This window comes from Nicotiana sylvestris, chromosome 5 (assembly GCF_000393655.2).
Source record: "Nicotiana sylvestris chromosome 5, ASM39365v2, whole genome shotgun sequence".
Classification (NCBI taxonomy): domain Eukaryota; kingdom Viridiplantae; phylum Streptophyta; class Magnoliopsida; order Solanales; family Solanaceae; genus Nicotiana; species Nicotiana sylvestris.
Window position 1 is genome coordinate 158,370,591 of NC_091061.1, and position 23,069 is coordinate 158,393,659.

At 36.8% G+C, this 23,069-nt stretch overlaps 1 protein-coding gene across 1 annotated transcript; it reads right to left on the reverse strand.

The window, feature by feature from the left end:
- Positions 1-3,228: 3,228 nt before the first annotated feature.
- Positions 3,229-7,681, reverse strand: LOC104245942 (cationic amino acid transporter 7, chloroplastic-like). The gene is made up of 5 exons (XM_009801655.2): positions 7,102-7,681; positions 6,768-6,984; positions 6,319-6,667; positions 5,743-5,974; positions 3,229-4,112 (listed from the first exon to the last, which is right to left on the reverse strand). The coding sequence occupies exons 1-5, from the start codon at positions 7,481-7,483 to the stop codon at positions 3,544-3,546; spliced, it is 1,749 nt and encodes a 582-aa protein (XP_009799957.1). The 5' UTR covers positions 7,484-7,681; the 3' UTR covers positions 3,229-3,543.
- Positions 7,682-23,069: the final 15,388 nt, after the last annotated feature.

Sequence of the window (23,069 nt, forward strand, 5' to 3'; positions counted from 1 at the left end):
TATCCTATATACAAAAATAGATTGTAGTTAAATGTAAAAGTGCACCCTCGATCTTCAAATCCTGAGTTCGCCTCTCATAATTCTTGTCTCACTAGCAAGCATTTGACTTTGGGGAATATATTAAGGAGGAAAAAAAAAGTCCATTCTGCAAAAGGATTTATTTTCTTCTTTTTTTTTCTAAAAAAATCATGGGACCATAAAAAGTTATGGGACAAGCAGATAAAATTGGCCCCTCCATTGTCTATCATCCAAATTTTATCACAAATAGTCCTAAATCAATCACAAATATCATTACCAAAATAGATACAAGATGCAACAAGTATCATTAGCATATCTTTGACTAAGATTAGTAAGACAGTGATAGAAAACTTGATATTCCACTCATGAATTCCTCATCCAAAGCCTTATTTCTGGTGGATAAGCAGCCACCAATATAATCTCATAAGTACATAAAGTTATCCATAATTTTTGATTTAGTGATGAAAGGAGAGTCATGAGACCACTAAAATTGGTCATTGTTGAAGGTGACAACTTGTCTCCCTCATCTTTCAAAATGAAAAAGAGAAGAAAAGACAATTTCACAAATTACCCTACAGTTTCAGTGGCGTAGATGGGACTTTTTATAAACGGTATCAATATTTAAAGTAGTAAAACAAATAAATAAATCATTATAACAACAAATAGTGTCATTTTTTATATTTGTACAAAAAAAAATTATTTTTCTTATGATCTATATATACTTATTTACAAAAAAATTGACGAAGCAGTGATGGTTCCTACGCCCTGCATAGTTTAAGAAATTTCCAATTACCCTATATTTGAGCCTCCGTCAATTCGGATTCGTATCGACTAAGACTCATTAAAGGAAAAGGTATCCTACCAATTTTTTATTCTAGAGCTCAAATCCAAGACTTTTAATTAAGAATAGAGAGATCTTATCCATCTGATAAAGCTTAGTGATGGTTCCTCATCCTATTTTTCTAGCACATGTTAAGACTAAAGAATTGTATGTTATTCATGCGATCATATTCGAGCAACTTGTTTCATTGTGGCTTTAATCCTTGATTGGATTAGCAAAAAGAAAGACGGAGAAAAAAAGTAAATTAATTAACATCATGATAGCAATATAAGTTCGTTCTAAAATTCACAAAAATCTCAGCAGCATAATGAGAACATCATGAAAGATAGAATTTGGTGGAATATTTTCCACCACCCATTGATATATATCTAAGTGGACAAGTGCATGAAAATCTCGTGGCTTATTTTGTAATTTGCAAGTTGGCAACATTATCAAGCATTTCTACTTTGTAATTCTGACCCAATTGAAACATCACCAATGATGCATTACAAATTAAACTTCCCTAATTTTGATTTTTTTTGGTAAAGGTGTTCTATTACTGTAATTTAATATGTTGTAGTGTGATTTTATTTTTTTAGTTACTTATTTCATATTTCTACTTAATATGATTGAACTTGTAATTATCATTATAAATGATGTGATAATGTACAAAAGGCAATCTCATAAGGTAGTTAATTCCTAGTCCATAGGAATTAATTTCTAACTTTTCTTTAGACAAAAGTTGAATTTGTTAGCTTATATCTTATGCAAACAATTTGTTTTACTGTGACACTATTTTCAATATGCACCAGTAACTCAACATTTATTCACTCAATTATTCAGATATGTATAAAAATTAAAGTGGATTAACACTGAAAGCACCCGAGCATGAACAGCTTTCATGTCAAAATCAATTGGAAAGGTTTACTTTCTTATCATTTCTGACTTTCCTAGTGGAATCCAACCAATTGGATAGACGAACATAAACTAAACTATAGTTATTTGGCATATGCCTTTCATGGAATTCTAAGATGTTTTAGCTAGCTAGGAACCTTCATCTCATCCATGATTCCATATACGGGCAAAACTGTCTACCCAAGAGTACCGTGGTATGAATCAGTAGCGAACCCAGAATTTTTTTCAAGAATGTTCAGATTTAAAAAAAGTAAAAATATTTTTCGATTAATATATGTTATATACATCTAAAATATAATATTTTACTTATATACACAACATAATTTTTTGTAATATTTCGACAAAGTGTGGTCGATTAGCAAAGGGTGATTTCGCCCCTAGTATGAATGGATTCTTCTAATCGGAAGCTCGGGTTCGAGCATAGAAATGGAGAAATCCCTCATGTCCGCATTATAACTTTCCTAATTAATATCCTAAATAAGGGCATGTCAATAACTTCTTAAAACTTATCATAAAATGTGAGATTTTGTTTTATGAATGGGACTCCATAATCCATATATATATAACAAAGAAGAAAGGGATTGGATTGAGGGGGCGGGGGGCGGGGGGAATAGACATGAAAAACCGACCAAAAAGGATAGAACTAAGATAGAGAAAAATAGAAACGCCGCATTGGATGATAGTAACATACCGCAGTCCGCAGGCTTTGGCCCATGTCCCATGTCCCATGCTTTGTTTTTCCCCTATTTCTCATGTTTATCTCTTGTCATCAAGATATTCTTGGCTTTTGAACCGATAAATAATTTTTTGGGGGGATTTTTCGTTCCTGCGTTTGTGTAAGATCCGTTAAAGGGAGAAAATTCCTTATATTGACTTTTTCTTGGAGCTAGTGCTCGAACCAAAGATATTAATCGTGGATGGATTCTATATATCTACCACAACTTTTGATGATAATGGAAAAATAGATAAAAGAAGTTTATCAGTCTCTATCTCCATATTTCTTTTTATTCCATCCTCATCTTTAAAGCTTTTTTTCTTCCTTATTTCCCTCCTTATTCTCCAAAAGGGATAACCTTTAACTGGATCTATATCTTATTTTCATTTCATTTTTACGAGTGATAGATTCCACAATAAATGGACTTTCATGCTAATTGGGCCACATTGAATTCATGACGTCATATTTGAACTAAAAATATGAAATAATTACTTGTAAATTGAAGTTAGCTAATGAAAATATTGAAGTGCAAGTGAAATATTATTTAAATTTTAAGCGAAGTACTGAAATTGTGATTTGAAAGTGTGAAGACTTTGAATTCATCAACTTTCATAAACACTTTTCTAAATGAACTTTATGCCCAAAACACATACATTTTTAAAAGTTAAATACTCTTCTTTGTTTATCATCAAGTCAAATGCTGGCCAATTGCAAATAGGTAATCAAGTGGGTTGAAGAGAATTTAGCCTTGAATGTCAAATTGTAGTCAACAACATTACATGACCCAAATTGGCCATTTTTATGTTTATAGATTCCTTTGTTCTTGTGGCACGTGAGCTTGTGTAGCATCAACAGTTGACTGAATTAACCAACATAAAAATATACAAGGGATCACAAGTCACGACTTGAACCCACTAATGGAAACAAACTATACAACTTGCTCACTGCAAAATCTTGCAGCCTGTATTTCCTCTCCCATTTCTATTGCTAAGTATCCATAACAGTAAGTCCCTCCCAAAAAGTTAAAAATTAAAAGTCACAACTAAAGAAAAAGTCAGCCAAAAAGACAACATTTTTACACTTTGAGAGTATGGTCCTGGCTTTCAATAGATTCCTTCACAAGTTCAACGCTCTTTTGACTAAGAGACCCATCTTCCTCAGCATCAAAACTAGCATGAACACTGTAGAAAACATACACTAGTACAGCAAGTCCTGAGAAGAATCCGAATCGAACATAGGATGGTCTATCAAGTGAACCCAACAAAAATATGTTGAGGAAGATAGATATGGAAGGAATCCATGGCATTAATGGGACACCCCAAAACTCAGGTTTTCGCGCTTGCGGTACCATATAGTGGTATATTTGTACTACAGCGATGGTGATTGCTGTGCAAGCACCAAGCATGAAGGCTTTTGGCTTGCCTGGTGGTGCAAATTGCCATAAAAGGGTGAATAAGATTGAAGTCAAAGAGAAGCAAAAAAGAAAAGACAGTGTAGGCCATGGGTTTGTTACGCCAACTGAGACGTAACGCTTGTAGATAACAGCATTTGCTACCATGTAAAACACAAACAGTGTACCGATTGACACCAGGTTCAGGAGTATTTGTAAATCAGTGAAAAGAGCAATTGCTGCTGTGCAAATTCCTGAAAAAATCAAACACATCCTCGTATTAGTGTGATACTAATAATTCCCTTACAAGGAATTGTAGCAAGAATATATTTCTGAAATTGGTAAGAACGTGTCATTTCAGTCAAAAGTTGCGGCCTGTACAAATTCCTGTCAAGATTATGGGTCTGAGAAAAGAACATGACCAGATCTTCAAAAGGGTAGAAGAACAAAGGATTCGAGATATTGCATTTTCAACCATTTTCCAAAGTCATCTAACATTCCCATTTACTAAATTCTTGTTCCACTAATGTTTTATGTAAGTCACACACATAATCTTTACAAAGAATAAGAATTCAAGATTGGTCAGCAACTGAAAAAAGTTTATACTTTGCTGAGCTCAAAAACGTGACTCAATAGTGAATCAAAGTATGTGGAGAACATTCGTTTAGATAATGATATGAAGAACCTTTCTAATTATATATTGTTTGGACCAATAATTGCAGCTAGTCACTCCTGCCCTTCTCGAATTAATAAGGAACCTTACTTATTATATTTGTAAGGTGTATACAATGCATTATTATCACGACTTAGTTCATAGACTAAATCAAGACCAGGAAAAAAGGATTTAATTCCCCTTTGGGCGGTAATTGTCACCACTATCTTGACTCTCGTCTCATGACCTCCAAACATGAGATTATTTCAGGATATAATACAACTTATTTTAAAATTATATGGAATATGTTCTTGCTTGAAATACACATATTTCATTTTCATTAGTTTGAAACATCTTGGGAGCCTTGGCGTAACTAGTAAAGTGGTAGAGAGGTCACGGATTCGAGCAGTGAAAATAGCCTATTGCAGAAATGCAAAGTAAGACTACATACAATAGACCCTCGTGGTCTGTTTTCCGGACCTTGTACATAGCGGGAACTTTATGTGTACCGAAATACCTTTTTTCGAAACATTTAGGTGGTACACAGTTGCTACAAATGTCACTAAAATGAAAAAACAAAAAGCCAATATTATGACAGACGTTGAGATATGAGCCAAGCTTTATCCAATGATGGACCCACATAGAAAATCAGTCAAAGCCCCTTTCACTAAATATTTGTCAAATCTTTGTGTGATTGTGAGGGACTCATCGTCTTGACATGAATCCATAGACCCCACAAAACCCAGAAAAATAGTTAACTGAATATGATAGAGTCCCATGATAAACTTATGAGCATTCCCCTAAAACGTAAAGCTATCGCCTTAACCGAACCGAACCGAAACGGTTCTTTTGTGGACCCCCCTACTCTCCCAACAGTAAAGCTAACAAAGAGCAGATTCACGCAATAACAGGAAAACACATACACACGCATTTCTACCAAGTGATGCACATAAAAATACGTAACACAACAAATATTTGAAGTTCTAAACAAATAATAACACACCTCTATGCTTTTATTCCCCAAGCCAATACTAATTAAATTAATGATGCTTTGAGAAATAAATAGTAATACATTTAGGCAAATATTCTTACGGATCATTTGGTTTGAAACAAAGTTTATAATCCCACAATCTTAATCTCGATAATTAAACGACCCCTTAGTAATTAAGACATTAAACATCATGCTTAAGAGGTTTACGTAGTATTAGAATAAGGATTAGAATAAAACGTACCGAGAAAAACAGAAGCGTTAACAGGCGTTGATGTCTTAGGATGGACCTTAGCAAACCAAGCAGGTACCACGCTGGACCGTCCGATCACACACATGTATCGAGCCTGCCCCAACATTGCCACTAACAAAGATGTTAGAATACCGAAAGCCGCCCCTACACCGATCACATTCGACACCCATCTCCAGCCGTCTGATTCCATAAATGCCCCCGAAAATGGCGCATCTGGATCAATCTGTTCATCAAACAATTCAATAATATGTAATTAACATTTTATATTAATCACTAATTTGATAAAAAAAAAAATATCTGATCTATTCTGTCACATATTAAATACAATCATAATATAAATAATATCTAAACTGTGAATACATATAACTTAAATGATATATATTAACCTCTTTTACATTTATTTGAGTTTGCTTACATTGCCGGGAGTTTTAAATCCAAATAATTGTGCGTAAAATTAGTCAATTTATTTGAGACTGAGGTGTAATCAGATAAATAATAGTAAGGGCAAAAATGTACTTTGACCTAAGTAAACCAAAAAAAAAAACAAATTATTATATTATATTATACCATATCATAAGGGAGAAGCATGGACATAGAAGCAGCCATGAGGCAGTAAAGAACTGTCACGAGTATAACGGAACCCGAGACGCCAGCAGGTATATCCTTAACTGGATTTTTGACCTCTTCAGCCATTGTTGAAACGGCGTCGTAACCTATGTAGCTCAAGTACACCATTGCTGCCCCATTGAACACCCCTGAAGCTCCAAATGGAAAAAATCCACTCGCATGATTTTGATCCCCTGCTTTTGTAAAATTCTTCGTTTCACCTCTCGTAAATCCAATTACAATAACAAATACTATGAACACTAAATGTAACGCCGTTAACACCATATTCAACATCGAACTCTCCCTTGTACTGCACAAAATAACAACAAATAATTATTATTCGAAGCTTATTTGATAAAATGAAATTGAATTGGATTGGATTGGATTGAGTTTTCATGATTTTGCCGTACCTGTAGCAGATGATTACGGTGAGGGCTAAAACAACTAAGACAGCAACAACATCAATCTCATTGAATCCTTTGGGTAATCCACTAACGGTGATTTTCAATTTGCTTTCTATGCCCAAAGCTGTACATAAATATCCAGTGAAACTCCTTGCCACCGCAGCATTTGATAATACGTAGTCAATTATTAGATTCGCACCAGTCAAAAACGCTAGAAATTCACCTGCACTACGCCATGACGTTGATCAAGTTAATCGGAGTAATAAAAAGTTACAGGCAATGTGATTTTTATAAGTGTTGTTAACGAATTGTTTTAATAAATTCGGAGTGAAAAACGGACCAAAAGTGATGCGGATATAGCTGAAGGCACCGCCAGCAACAGGCATATCAACGGCGAACTCAGTGTAACAGAAAGCAGAGAGAAGAGCGCAAAAGCCAGCAATGGCGTAAGAGAGGACAACAGCGGGACCAGCACAGAGACGGCTAGCACGACCGGAAGTAACGAAGACGCCGGCGCCAACCATACCGCCGACGCCAAATCCGACGAGGTCGTACCACCGGAGACTCCGTTTCATATCTCCACCAGACCGGGCTCTGACTCGGCTTGTTTGTTCGAAAGAAGTCGAGACTGAACCGGCACGGCGAGCTAACCGGTTTGGGGTATCGGAAAGTGCTCGGAGGTAAGATTTTAAGTTAGAGAAAGAGGAGTTATGGTTCTCCATTTTTTTTTGGACCACCACTCTCTCACTCTCTCTCGTTAATTTATCAGTATTTTGAGTGAGTTATTTTGCAGAGAATTGAGAAATGGATCAATGGGTATATAAAGCGTTTGCAGTTAACACTTCAGAAGATGGCTCATACTGATACCATTGGATCTTCGGAGGAAAAAATAAAATACAAGAAGATACCTATTGGATCAAGATACTAACATCCACTAGCTTATAAAGAAAGGCAGATTACATTTTTTCTTTTAACATTCAAAAATAGCCACTTTACAAATAGCTACTCTCTTGTAATTTTAAATTTTACACGTGAAACTCAAGGAACACAACAATCCAGTATAATCTTACAAGTGGAGTCTCACGAGTAGGAGTGGGCATCGGTCGATTCGGTTCAGTTATGAATATTATCGGTTTTGCCTATCGGTTATCGATTTATAAATATCATAACCCGATAACCAAACTGATAAGATATTGGTTATCAGTTATTGGTTAATCGGTTATCAATCATTATTAGTTCGGTTATTGGTTTACCCGATAAAATAAAATAACTAAAATAGTTTCACAATGTATAAAACTGTTTCGCAATGTATAAGATTTTAAGAACTGTTTTGCTAAAACTCTTTTCAGAACTGTTCTATTCCACAAGAATTTAAATTTACTGCAATATCCATAAAATAAACACTAAGCAAAGTTTCTATCGTTCATTCATCAACCCAAAAAAATATAAACAAAAATCTCAATATCAGTCTGTGATGAAAAAATAGAATAGGAGTCATATTTTCACTTCGACACTTTCTGCAAATACAAGGGATCTAAATGAATGATAAATACAAGTGTCAGCCACGATGCACATGTTAGTGATGCAATATTTGTAAATGTCAAAAGAAAAAGTGAGAAGTTGAGTCACTACCATTCGACTGCTTTGAAGACTGAACAGCTTCATCAAATAGTTCTGTTAAACATAGATAACTTCGTAACAGCTCAACAATTAAAGCACACGACAAATCTCACTTCAGATTTCAAACAAACTAAGAAAAATCTAGGGCCATAATGCTTTCAAATAAACTAAGAAAAAGATGAAGATGAAGCAACTAAAAACTTACACAAAGAATCAAGATGAAGCTGAAGAATGCAGCTGAAAAATGCGACTGGAGAGTGAAGTGAAGATGCGACTGAGGAATCTAATGATCTCATAATTGAAGTGAAGATGAGACTGAAGAGTGAAAGAAAGAAGCTGAGAAATGCGACTGAAGCCGGCCTGAGTCTTGACGGGCTGACTGGTGAAGGCGTGATATGACTGATGCCGGCCTGAGTCTTGACGGGCTGACTGGTGAGGGCGTGAGGCGGAGAAACTGAGAAAGAATAGGGAAATCAAAGAGTGATCTATGAATTATGAAACCCTAGTATGTATATACTTAAGGGTAAACTAGTAAATTAGTTAATCCTTATTGGGTTATCGGTTTTACCCAATAACGCAATTGCCAAACCGATCCCGGACCGATAAGCTAATTAAAAAAAATTTAACCCGTTAGCGAACCGTTAACCCAATAACCCTACCGATAACCCAATAAATAATTAACGGTTTGGGTTATCGGTTTTACCCGATATATGCCCACCCCTACTTAAGAGGGTAGAATGTACGCAGCATACTCCTACCTCGGAAGGGCGGAGAGATTGTTTCAAGAAACATTGATAGCAAGTAATAGCAAGACAATATATTAAGAAAACTAAATCGAAGGTAGCAACAAAGAAGATGAAAGAAGTACTGATATCAAGTAATAACAAGACAATATATTTAGAAAACTAAATCCAAGATAGCAATAGATAATATGAAAGAAGTATTGATAACAAACTAAGGGAGTACTGATGGCAAGTAATAACAGAACAATATGCGACAATAGCAAACTAAGGATAAAAGGGGTACTATACTAACACTAATATTATTGAACTAATGAAGACAAAGGGGAACACACGACTACCTATTAACCTTCTACCCTAATCCTCAACTTCCACACCCTCATATCCAGGATCATGTCCTCGGTTAGCTCAAGTTGTGTCATGTTCCGCCTGATCAACTCTCCCCAATACTTATTTAGCCTACCTCTACCATTCCTCCTACCCCCAAGGCCAACCTCTCACACCTCTTGACTGGGCATCCGTGCTTCTCCTTTTAACATTCTTAAACCATCTCAGTTTCGCATCTCGCATATTTTCCTCCACAGGGGTCACTCCCACCTTGTCCCGGATAATTTCATTCCTAATTCTATCTAACACAGTATGCCCACATATCCAACTCAACATCCTCATTTCAGCTACCTTCATCGGTTGGACATGGGCGTTCTCTACTGGCCAACACTCTGTCCTATACAATATAGTCAGTTTAACCACTACATTGTAGAACTTACCTTTAAGTCTCTATGGCACATTCTTATTGCACAAGATACCGGAAGAGAGCCCCCACTTCATCCACCTTTTCTGATACGATGTATGACATCCTCATCAATCTCCCCATCATTCTGAAATATAGATCCAAGATACTTGAAACTGTTTCTACTGGGAATGACTTGCGTATCAAGCCTCACATCCTCGTTCGCTTCCTAAGTAACACCGTTGAACTTGCACTCCAAGTATTCTATCTTGGTCATGCTCAACTTGAAACCGGTAGACTCAAAGATATGTCTCAAGACCTCCAGCCTCTCGTTAACACCACATCGTTTCTCATCAATCAGGACTATGTCATCTGAAAATAATATGCATCAAGGCACCTCCCCTTGCATATATCGCGTCAATGCGTCTATCGCCAAGAAAAATAAAAACGGGCTAAGTGTTGATCCCTGATGCAACCCTATCTCAACTAGGAAGTATTCAGAGTCTCCTCCTGTTGTTCTAACCCATGTCTTAGCTCCATCATACATGTCTTCGATCAATCTAATATACGCTATATATACTCCTTTAGCCTCCAAACATCTCCATAGAACCTCTCTTGGGACTTTGTCATAAGCTTTCTCTCGGTCAATGAACACTATATGCAAGTCCTTCTTCATCGCCCTATACTGCTCCACCAATCTCCTCACAATATGAATGGCTCTAGTAATCGATCGTCCCGGCATGAAACCAAACTGATATTTGAAAATGGACACATTCCTCTATCCTCCCTTTCTATCACCCTCTCCCAAACTTTTATCGTATGACTTAATAACTTAATACCCCAATGACTATTTTTTACAGACAGAATGAAATTGGCAAGTAAGTGCTATTTTTTTATCAGTACATAGGCTATTTGCTTGAGCCGAGGGTCTATTAAAATGGACTTTTTACCTACACAATGCGATCATCTTAAAATGTGATTATAAGACTATGTAACAAATCCCTATGCCAATATCATTAAAACTCGAATTGGCACATTAAAATGCAATTATAACACTATTAAAACTTGAACTATGAACTATAAACCAAATCTCTATTACACACTTTCTGAGCACAAAAATCATCATCAATGTGCCAATATCATTTTAGATTATGTGGAACAAACAATGTGGCATAGATAATTTAGATTAAAGTTTCTATAGAAAGGTTTTGTAAAGCAATTTTGAATGTGCCAATATCATTTTAGATTATGTGGAACAAACAATGTGGCATAGATAATTTAGCTAGCGTTTGGTCATAGATTCCAAATTTGTTTTGAAAAATTTGATTTGGGTGAAGTTTGGTTTGAAGATTAAAATATGTTTGGACATACGTTTTCAAAACATAGTTCCCAACTTTTTTAAAAAAAAATATTTATATAATTCCCAAGTTTTGGGATTTTGGCCTAAAATCAGAAATTGAGGTGACCCTGTGATTTTGCCAAAATGTGGGTAAAATTTATGGTCAAACATGAGTTTTGAAAATAAATCCTAAATTTATTTCGGCAAAACTCATGGCCAAACGGGCCTTAGCTTAAAGTTTCTATAGAAACGTTTTGTAAAGCAATTTCGAGATGCGATACGCACCTTTTCAAATCACTATGGCCCCTGAAGTTTGAAGAAAATGTAATTTTTAGCTCCTTGCAATTAATAAAATTTAGGAATGCATCTTTATCTATTAAAGTAATCTAGAGTTATTCTCAGTACAATTGAGCAAAACTGTATAAGAAGATAACATTTACTAGTGTAATTTGAGCATTTGCTAAAGCAAATTGAACGAAAAAAGTTTTTTGGAGTGATCTAATAAAGAACAAAGGAAGCTTATATGATTAAGATGGGGCAAGAGAAGTGATAAAAACTCACAATAAAGACAAGAAAATGCATAATGGTCAATTGGCCAAAAGCCAAAGAGGGAACCTTAAGGAGTAAATAATTCACATGCTCACATTTAACTCCCTTGTAGCTTAAGCCAGCCTAAGTGATCATTTTGCCTAAACAAATCAACAAATGAAATTAATGGCCTGTTTGGCCAAGCCAGAGAAATCAGCTTATTTTGAGAAATGCTTTTGAAAAAAATATTTTTGGAGAGAATCAGTTTGTGTTTGGCTAATCAGTCTGAAAAGCACTTTTGAGAAATAATTTGTATTTGACCAAGCTTTTTAGAAAGTGCTTTTAAGTGTCAAATTATGAATAAGGACATGAATAGATTTACTTAATAATTAATATTATAAGTAAATAAATAATATCAAAATTTTGTTATTACATGCAATAATTTAAAAAAATCATTTTATTTAAGTAAAATATGAAAATAAAATTAAAAAGTACTTAATTCTTTTAATGTAAGTTAAATATATTAAAATTCCTTCAACAAATATAAAAACATTCACCCCTAAAGACACTATATATTAGAAAGTTTCCTAAAAATAAGAAGAAATATTTATAAATTAATATCCTAAGTATTAGGTTTAAGGGTTATTTTAGTATATACTATATTTTGTTAAGGGTATTTTAGGTAAGAAGAAAAGCCAAAACTGCTTCTGCTTATACTTTTGGAAAGAAACTACTTTTTTCTACTTCTGCTTCTTCCCAAAAGCACTTTTTTTTTCCCAAATAAGCTTGGCCAAACACCTCAAATTAGGAAAAAAACATTTTTTTTTGTCTCGAGAAGCTTTGCTAAACAGGCTATAAGTCTAGAGCTATAAATAAATCAGGGATATGATTATTAATAGGCTATTGATATTTATAGATGGACCTGTCAGAAATTAAATGGACGTCTGATTATTTCTGTAAAATTTCTAGTAAAGTCAAAAAAATAATACTTTATGACCAGTTATTATAATTTAAATAGAGGAAAATGGTTCTAGAAAGATCTCATGCATCTTGTTATTCGATCTCTCGTGAGAGTTTTTTAGAGAAATGTATATTTTTAATTTCTTATAAAAATAATAGCTGGCAAAATGTATATGTGTATTTTGTACCAAAATATATACCCTTTACATATTTTTTAATTAGCGAATGCAATTAGTTTCAGCCGACCAGCTAATTTTCTACTTTGTTCAATTTTTTTATTGTTTTTTGTGAAAAGCATTATAACTAAAATAACTTTTACGGGCCATAAAAACTGAATCTTCTGACAAAATCATATTTTAGCCCGACAAGATGAATGAAGATAACGAGTAGTAATTTTTGTTCTTAAATATAGTAAAATATGTTAAAAAAAGATAGAGAATTAGTTAGCACATGGACCCTCAAGTTACTTATAAAGGAAAATGAAAGGAGCAACCTATTTAATTGTGAGTGACAAACTTTTTATTAGGCTAGTCGGAGACGTTATCTTAATGAAACAACCAACAACTGCAAGTAATGAATGACTCAACAGAAAGGCAGAAAATTCCACAGAATTGCGGAGGAGAAAAAGCCAGCTAAAGTTATTAGTCTCGACTCTCTAGCTAGGTGGTCTCATGAGCTTATCTTTGGATTTGCAACTTCTATTTAATTTCTTTCTTATCTAGACATTGCCTAAGACTACTGAAGATGAAATTTTGTTCTTATATTTTCCATCTAAGGTCAATACTGGAGATGAGAATAAAGTCTCATATTAGTAGATGAAAGATTAAACTAACAACTTACATATAAAGTATAGAGACCTCTTAATAGTGTGAGGCTTTTGGGAAAAATTATGCATGCTTGGCCCAAAACAGACAATATTGTACCATGTTAAAATTTATTTGTGAGCCAATTTAGTCCAACAACTAGTATTAGAGTCAGGTTTGGCAGGACGAATATGGCAATAGCAGAGTGAACGTGGGGGGTTTGGTTTACTTATCCTTACAAGCTTGGAAACTTGCACACCAAAAAGAAGCTAGTTGACGATGTGGGTAGCATATAGTGAATATCGGAATTTGACACACTAGCATGGTAATAGATCACGTGGAACTTAGTACGATAGGGAGACATGTGAATCATAGTGATGAGTCTTGTGGAACTTAGTTCGAGTACAAAATTATTGTTTCTGCGAATAGAGTTTCACGTTGATAGCTGAAAAAACTAGGAACCTACATATAAAATGTAGGCATCTCCTAATGGTGAGGTCTTTTAAAAAATTACGAAAGCTTAAACGAACAATAACTCAGTGTAATCCCACAAGTGGAATCTAGGGAGGGTAGTGAGTACGCAAACCAAACCTATACCCCGAGGGAGTAGAGAGACTGTTTCCGAAAGACCTTTGACTCAAGAAGACGAACAGAGACAATAAATCAATATCATCAACATAAACCATAGAAATAATAACAACAATATAAAGATCGAAAAATAGATGAAAAGCAATAACAATAACAAGTAAACAAGGCTCGGTACTATGCAAAACGAAAGAATTGTGTGAACACAATATTGCCGACTAGCAATCTAAGATAAAACCCTACCATACTAGTCTCTCACCCGGTACGAAGTAGAAAAATGCTCAACTACCTCATAACTTATAGCCCTAATGCTCGACTTTCATACCTTCTCCTAGATAACTGACTCAAGGTACTCAGGGGCGTATGCAGAAATTTTTGTAAGCGGTGCCAAAATTTATAGAAGAAGTGGAATTTAACTTTGATTATCATACTTTTAGACAAGAAATAGTTTTAGTCTATTGGGTGATGAGTCTTAAGTAAGAAAAGGTCTTGAGTTCAATTCTATTTCATCACAAATTTTAACCACAAAGGCCCCTCAAATATTTATAAAAGAAAAATGTGCTAGTTGAGGTTTGAAACTTTGACCTCTTAGAGCAAAATCAAGCACATAACCAACTTACCAAGACACAATTTATGTCAAGATGTGTCATTTTTCGGACTTATCTATTTCCGTACAGTATTAATACATATATTTAATAAAATAAATTGATAAATTAGTGTCGCGTGGCATCGCTTCGGTAAGCGTGCATTCGCCCCTGAAGATACTTGAAACTGCCTCTCTTGCGGATAACCTGTAATTTAAGCCTGACATCCATGAACGTTTCCCTCAACTCGGTGCTGAACTTGCACTCCAACTACACTCTAACTACTGGATTTGACCGAACCCGTAATCGGCACTGTGACTCTGCCTGTGATTGAAGACATTTGGGTTCAACCATTAAAGTTTGTAACAGTAGTCTCACAATATATTTGTAATACTTTAGGTTCAATATCTAATATTTGTCAAAAAAATAATATATAATTTTCACATATATATAGTTATGTTCTGTGTAAAAAAATATTGTATTCAATTGAATCTATGGCTCAAAAGCTACGTAAACCTTCAACTAAATTTTATTTGCCTTTATTTTCTTGCATATTGAGATTATATTTTTAATATTCTTTTTAGCTACTTTTACAATCCAACAGTGATCACTCCTCATATATATAAGGATCACGAGTATATGCATAGATTTTTTTATACATAAGAAAACAAATAAATCTTGACTTAAGTACACATTAGCCTTTTGTTTTAAATCTCTCTTTTCAAAAACCTTTGGAGGTAATGGAGAGAGGAGTGCTCAAGACACCAATAACATATTTAGTTGATGGTTTAAAACATGAAGAGGTAAATCCTATTTAAGACAAATTAATTATAAGCTTTACAAGATTAAGACATGACAATCAATAAAAGCAAAAGGGATACAAAGAGACAAGAACATGCTTACATGGAAATTATAGTGAAACCAGAAAGAACACATATATATAAAAGTAATGGGCATAAAAGCAACGCAAAAGAGAAAGAAACAAAAACTAATATAAACGACAACAGACACAAATTTTATAAAGCAGCCAAAGTGCTAGATTTGTTTCTATCCTCTTAAAGTCACGTACGTTACATATCACTTTGCAAACAAATTACTTGTTTCCTGCATTTAAAATCTTAATAATCAACATCGTTTAGTATAAATCAAAGGCTAATCAAGATTTAATTATGTGTAACACAAAGGTCAGCTAGGACTTTAAGAATTTCCGTTATAGTATATATGGCAAAGGCATTGAAAAGAGAAAAGCTATTAATTATATTGCCAAATGGTCTTTCTAATAAGTACTGTTGTGGTATTATTTATTTTATTCGAGTGTCTTCTTACTTTTATTTTTCAATGCAAATCAACTAGCATAATTATAACAAGTTGTAGACAAACATATTGTTTACCTTGAAAATGGTAATAACAATTAGATTTGATTTTATGGTTCTAAAAATATGTGATCTATTTTTATGTTAGTTGTTAGGCAATAGATCTTAAGTGAAAGATTAGAAAGAATAAGATAATAACTTGTAGATAGTATAATAATCAAACCGAATGGCTAGAAATCGGAGCCTCGAGCTTGTGTATACGGTGCCTCGAGGTCGAGTTGGGTGCCCGACTAAGGGCTGTCGATGGAGGATTAACAGTTATGATAAATTCGATGGCGGCTCTTTATGACCAATAATGAGCAATAAATGAAGAAAAATAAATAGAACACAATAAGTATAAGCAATAAGTAGTGAGATCAAGAGAATATGTTAAGTTAAGGAGCAAAGAGAATGTTCTTGTATATTCAATATTATGTATCAGATCCCCTACAAAAATGACAACGGTCCCCCTTATATATGAGGGGAAAATCCCAATATGACACATGCATAATTATTACATAAAGTAGCTGGTACAACCACCCAATCAGCCTGGTGCACAGGCTGTCATCGTTTGTGCAGGCGTTGTCAGAAAAATACTGTTCCTAGGGAACTTCCCGCTTACTTGCGATAAGCACCGGTTCGTTCTGCCCCGACACCGGGCACGAAGAGTCCTCAAAGACTCCGAACCCCAAGCTATTCTTCGGGCCCTTCGAGGTGAAATTACGCAATGCCTCGTCGACCGTAAAATTGGTCTTCCCGATTTTAGCCGCATACAGATAGTCCCCGCGTTTCTCAGAGTAAAACGAAGAGAAACGTCCCTCGAGATCTTGCCCCTCCGGCGCTTCCATCGAAAAAATAGTTGTGTCCTGCCAAGTAACTGATGTAATAGACGGGGCTTCTAAAGATCGCGTCCACACAATCCTCAAAATTTTCGAATTAATTACAGTGGTTGGTTGTCCTTTGGTCTGCTCCAATCGCACATGTTAAGCTTCTATAAATACTCATTTCTTTTCCTCTTCCTCTCTATAGCATCATCAGGCTCCCAACATAGTTTTTCTTTCCTCTTACCCCTCTCCGTGTCCTTTCCTAAAACGTGATTTTTCGTTTCTTCTTTGTAACCCTTTGGTAAAAATGGCAAACACTTCCACTTCTATCCCTCAGAAAGATGTGCCCTCCTCTTCCACGCTCTCCTCTAAGGGTAAAGCAACAATGTCTCCTATCGCTGGAGAATGCATTCCAGAGGCCTTTGAGACGACCTCTGATTTTAAGGTCGAGAGACCTTCTTCGATGTCGGGGCGATGCGAACCCGGGTCTCGATACATCACTTTAATAACAGACATCAAAAGGGTGAAAATCGACTGTCGCTGGGGAGATGCAGTGTTAGTGGAGGTTCCTTCTCGGGGGAGGATGTAACGACGTATAAGGCCCACTTCCACAGTGTGTATACTTATCCATTTATCCTCGGCCCGACGGTGCCATCCATACCTTTGATAGACCCCGTGATCCTCGACTTCTACAAATGATATCAAATGACTCTCGGCCAAATTCATCTGTCATTCTAGCGTATCGCTTACATGACCAGGTATTACGCGAATATGATTTAGGGGATGCCCTTTACCCTTGACCATTTGATCAGAATGTATAGTCCCCGACTCTTTCACGGGGGCCCGATAAAGCTCCGTTGCCGGGCCTCGAGGGCCCTCTTCACTTGTACTAATGAGGTTAGAAACGGGGTGGATGAGTTGTTTTGTCCGAGTTAGGACTTCGGACTTGATCCCCGCTGAGAGGATGTCGTTCCCTGAAAGATGGAACATGAAGCGTAAGTAGACATACTCAATTAATTACCCATTTCTTTCTTTTGGATGCATTTCCTCATGAACTGACTTCCTCCGCTGATACAGTTGTCGCGGCGTACCCTGATGCGGTAAGGAATCTTTCAGGCTGGGTAGCTAAATTGGACTCGATTTGCCCATATGTCAAGCGCGTGTGGCGCAATTTATCCAAGGCTCGATGGGAAGTCAAAGATCACGGTGGGACTTCATTCTCTGTTATAGATTCAGTTTTGCAAAAGTTGCTGCTAATTGCGCTCTCATTCCCCATGCTTGTTTTTGCATTTGGGCAGGTCTGGGGGAGGTCTTCTTGATGAGAGAAACCCTGCCTCGCAAAGAGGGTGCTCCAATACCTGACGAAGAGAGGAAAAAATGAGGGGTATCGTCGACTTATCCTCCGAAATCCAAGAAAACCAGAGTGGAAGATCATAAGGATGATTTAACAACCTTAATGCCAGAAGCGTCGGGGATCCCCCGAGCTGGAGGCGAAAAGAAAGATGATTCTTTGACAGCACCCGAAGGGGGAGAGGATTTGACTATTTCAAATACCATTGAGTTGACGGCTTCCAAATCGCTGCTCGATTCCGTTGTTGCCCCGCCTCGGGCAGAAGAGCCCTGCGAGGGTGTATCGGGCGCTACCGCCAAGCCGATCGATGGTCTAAATTTCTCTTGAGCCGAGGTGCACTTGGTAGGCGATCCAGGGGAGTCTAATTTCGAAGTTCTTCAGAAGCAAGGGATAGCCCCGATTGACCCAGTTGAGGTCTTTGAAGTGATCAATTCCCCTTCGGAATCGGCTTTTCCTCCAAGGGGGCTACAAGATACCCCCAATACAGAGTCTCTCGGTGTGGGGATACCTGTCAGTGATAAAAATATGTTTTAAAAGCCTTCTGCTGCGCCTGAGGAAGAGCCTGAGCCTGACATTTCGCTTATTTTTAATGAGATCGACATGCTTTGTGAGCAGGTAATCTATTCGTAAATCCTGCTTTATGCTCCGACCTTTGCCCTGCTAACCTTATTTCTTTCATGGTTCCAGGCCAAGTTGATTTATGATCAAACGTTCGCCAATTCTGAAAATGAGATGATTCATCGCGAGGGCGAACATAAGAAGCTTTCCTCGGAGGCCGATGAGCTCAGGGCTCTTTCTACCAAGAGGGAGGAAGAACTCCATGTCCTTCGAGATTGCTTGGAGGCGGCGTCTCGGGAAAAGGCTCGTCTTACTAAGTAGGTTACATAGCTCCCGTTTGTTTTTTGCCTGTATGTCTGACTGACTTTCGTGTTTTAATATCTTTGGGTCAAATTTTGCTGTTTAAGGAGAAGGATGTCCTTATGGGGAAGGAGCTCCAAGCCAGGGACTCTGAAATTCTCGAGCTTAAGTGGCATTTAAGTGAGGTAATCTCTGAGAGAGATACCCTCCGGGGAGAGGTGATTTCGATTGGGAGTTGCCTCGAAGATGCGAGGGCTGAGGGCAGTAAGCATAAGGATCTCCAACTGAGTTGGTTGCTACGCTATCTGAGGTCAGGGTTGAGGTCGAGGTGCTCGTGACCTTGTATAAGGAGGATGCCACTACTTCAAATGCTCAGGCCCAGAAGGTGTCCGAAGAGGCTGAGTTGCGCCTGACCCGAGCAGTGAAGCATGCCCGATTGGAATCTCGGAGACAGACGCTCGAGGATATATATGCGGGGGGGGGGGGGGGGGCATTGATTTAATCTTAGAGATTGAGAGGGAGAAGACCTTAGAAGAGGAAGCTGCGACCCTGCTCCCTTTCAAAATCTAGTCGAGCAGTGACTCGGGAGGTGATGAAGATGGAGGCGAAGTCCCTGAAGGGGAGGAGGCCGTTGGAAACCCAGAGGCTATGGCCAAGGCTGCTGAAGGCGTACTTTATGAGGAGGTCGTCGAAGGCGTAGCTCCGGTGATAGATTAAGGTTTTCATTTTCTTTCCACCTTCGTAAGGGCTCCATATGTAGGCTATGTAATTTTACTTTTATGAATCTTTTTATATGTGTGTCAACTTTTTACCTTTTTCTGTTTTCCCTTTGAACGACTTGTGGCATTAGTTTGGCAATTGATCCGAAGTTGTGGGTCTCAATTTTAAACCCTTGGGTTCCCACTACTGTCGAGTGTTTATCAATGGTCGAGAGTCGATCTGTAAGTCTGTCGTGTTGGCTCTAAGGCTATTTGAACGAATTTTTTAGATTCTCACGCGTCAGGTCGGTACGACCTTTTAATGTAAGCTCTTATCTTAGGCTCTTATGCTTTTTCTCTTAGGCATATTCGGTTAACTGCTTCAGGTTAGTCTCCGAATCGGATTTCGACTTGAGCTCATTGACCTTTAAGTTTTTGAATTTAAAGCTGGCCCTTAGGCTCTTACGCGTTAGGTTGGTACGACCTCTCATACGAGCTGGCGCATTGGGTCGATGCGACATTTTAATTTAAGCTAGCATCTTAGGCTCTTACGCTTTTGATCTTAGGCATACTCGGTTAACTGCTTCGGGTTCAGTCTCCGAATCGGGTTTCCGCTCGAGCTCATTGACCCTTAAGTTTTTGAATTTAAAGCCGGCACTTATGCTCTTACGCGTTAGGTCGGTACGACCTCTCATATGAGCTAGCGCGTTGGGTCGGTGCGACATTTTAATGTAAGCTGGCGTCTTAGGCTCTTATGCTTTTGCTCTTAGCCATATTCGGTTAACTATTTCGGGTTCAGTCTCCGAATCGGGTTTCGACTCGAGCTCATTGTTGATACCCAATTTTTTCCTATATTTTTTATATACGCATAAATACCTTCAAAATAGCATATATATATATATATATGCATATATAAGCATGCACAAGGATTTTATAATTTTTTCCATAATTTTAAGGATTTAAACTGGTTTATTTCCTTCCCTTTTATTCATAAAATCACTAATAATTATCCCCCAAATTATTGTTGTGATAATTTAGTCATTTAATTTTTATATTTATGCCAAAATATGGTTCAAATATTTTTATGCATTTTTATAATTGCATTTTGTATTTTTGAAGCTAAATTGCATATAATTACAATATTAGCCCCATTAGTATTTAATTACATTTATACGCGTAAAATTGATATCCTATATTTTAAAATGTTAAATATCTATTTTAAACCGTTTTGTTACATAAAATTATTTTTCAGAAATTATTTAATATTTATTATAAATTATAAATTATATGGTGAAAATTGGCTATTTAAAACATAGCCAGATTTACATTTCAATTGTAGCCTAAATTAAACCCAACCCCGACCCAATTTCTAACCAAACTACCAGACCCAAACCCTAAACCCGCCTACCTAACCCAGGACCCGTGAAATCCTGGTCGTTGATCTTTCAGATCAACGCCTTTATCCGTTCCTTCCTTTTTTATCCCAAACGACCCCTAACCCTAGCCCATAACACAGAGACCATCGCCTCTATATTCTCTCATCTCCTCTCTTCTCTCAACTACCCAACCTAACCCTAGATCCTTTCAACCGCCTACCTTCTTCTCTGGTCTTCTCCGGTGATATCCCTTTAACTCTTAAGCCTCCAATGGCTCCTCTATTGCCATGCTCATCTTCTCTAAGACCTTTAAGGGCCCTGGACCACGCCGACTTGTATCTAGAGTTTTCTGTTTGGCTGTTCTAGGCTACTCCGGTGTGATTTCGAGCAAAATCACACTATATTTGTTACGATCTTTGGGTTTCTAAACAGGTTCTTTCATCTCTACTTGGGTTTCTTTTGAAACCCTAATTTTTTCTTACATCTCCTAGATCTATACGGTTTTAAATGATTTGAGTCTGTTCCTTTGATGTTTTACACTGTTCTTGAATCTCTTTTACAAGAATCATCGATTTCAAGTTGTTTTCACCTTCTTCTAAAATTAGGGTTTTCGGAACTTCTTCTAAAACCTTGTTTAAACTGATTCTTTATGTTTAAACTTCTATTTCTTGCACATTTCGACTGATTCTATGATTTTACTGCTTTTTCAACTCGCCTATGTTAAAAGCCCTAATTTTTTCCAGATTTTCTTTGTTTGATTCTGTGTGTTAGCATGACTACTCGATTCTTGTTTAAGTTTCTGTGGTTACCTTGCCTTGAATATGTTCTTACTGAATTCTTAGCCTAACTCATACCACCTCTATGCGATTATGTTCATCTTGATTGTTCAAGACTTGCCTCTTTCTATCGATATTGTTTAACCTGGATGTTTGGTTGCTCTTACTCTATTTATATGCTGAGTACTGAATCATGACTTCCTCTTGATTGATTCTGGATTCTGTGAGCACGTGATTTTTGCTTCAATGAAAACTACTCCAAAATAAATCAAAAAATAAAATAAATTTCTTTTACTGTGTAATTTTTTGAATTTGCGTGGTGTTAAATGTTTGTGTTGTGTCCGTAAATGTTTATTTTGTCATAATAAAATGAAAAAATAAAATAAAATACATATTGCATGAATATAGGATTTAATTATGCATTTAAGAGATAATTTAAATAAAATCACAAAAAATATGCATTCGTTTTATTTTTTTTTTAACTGTGTGATTAATGTTTTGATTATGTGTTAAATAGTTGTTATGAAGTATTAATATTTTTATGTAAGGTTTAAAAATTGTTTTATAATTTTATTAGGATTTTTTTTAGTAATAAAATCAGAAAATAAAAATATACAAGTGTAAAGATTGGACCTGGATTAAAATCCAGGCCCAAATCAATTTACCCCCTGTCAGCCCAGTCCAAACAGCCAAGTCTGACCCAGTCCCAAGCTAAGACCAAACGACGTCGTTTGGTCACCTCTCATCAAGGGTCGTTGGATTAAATCCAACCAACGGCCAAAATCTCATCACCCTAACCCAAGACCCTGACCCGATCCGATACCCGGTTCAACCCGTCCCCCTAACTTAAACCAAACGACACCGTTTGGTTAAGTGAGTAGATCTCAGCCATCCATTCTACTTGATCCAACGGACGATACCAGTCCACCCCACTCCTATATAAATCCCAAACCTTACCCCGGCCCCTAACCAAACACCCCCCTTCCTACACTGTTCATCATCGTCCCAAACCCCCACTCCTAACCCTAGCCGCCCTAGGATTCCACCGCCTGAAACCGGGCGGCATCAACGCCGCCGGTCACCAAAATAGCACCATAGAATCCCCTGAGCCTCCTCTATCCAAATATGTTAGCCGTTGGGCTCGAATCCTCCTGAAGGTTCTCGAATCTTCATTTGAAGATTCG

Bases quoted from the DNA above. Each gene is read 5' to 3' on its own strand.
- LOC104245942 (XM_009801655.2), bottom strand. From the start codon at position 7,483: ATGGAGAACCATAACTCCTCTTTCTCTAACTTAAAATCTTACCTCCGA. The intron at 6,985-7,101 runs GTCCGTTTTTCA...GGCGTAGTGCAG, and splicing joins CTATATCCGCATCACTTTTG to GTGAATTTCTAGCGTTTTTG. The intron at 6,668-6,767 runs GTACGGCAAAAT...TATTTTGTGCAG, and splicing joins ACCGTAATCATCTGCTACAG to TACAAGGGAGAGTTCGATGT.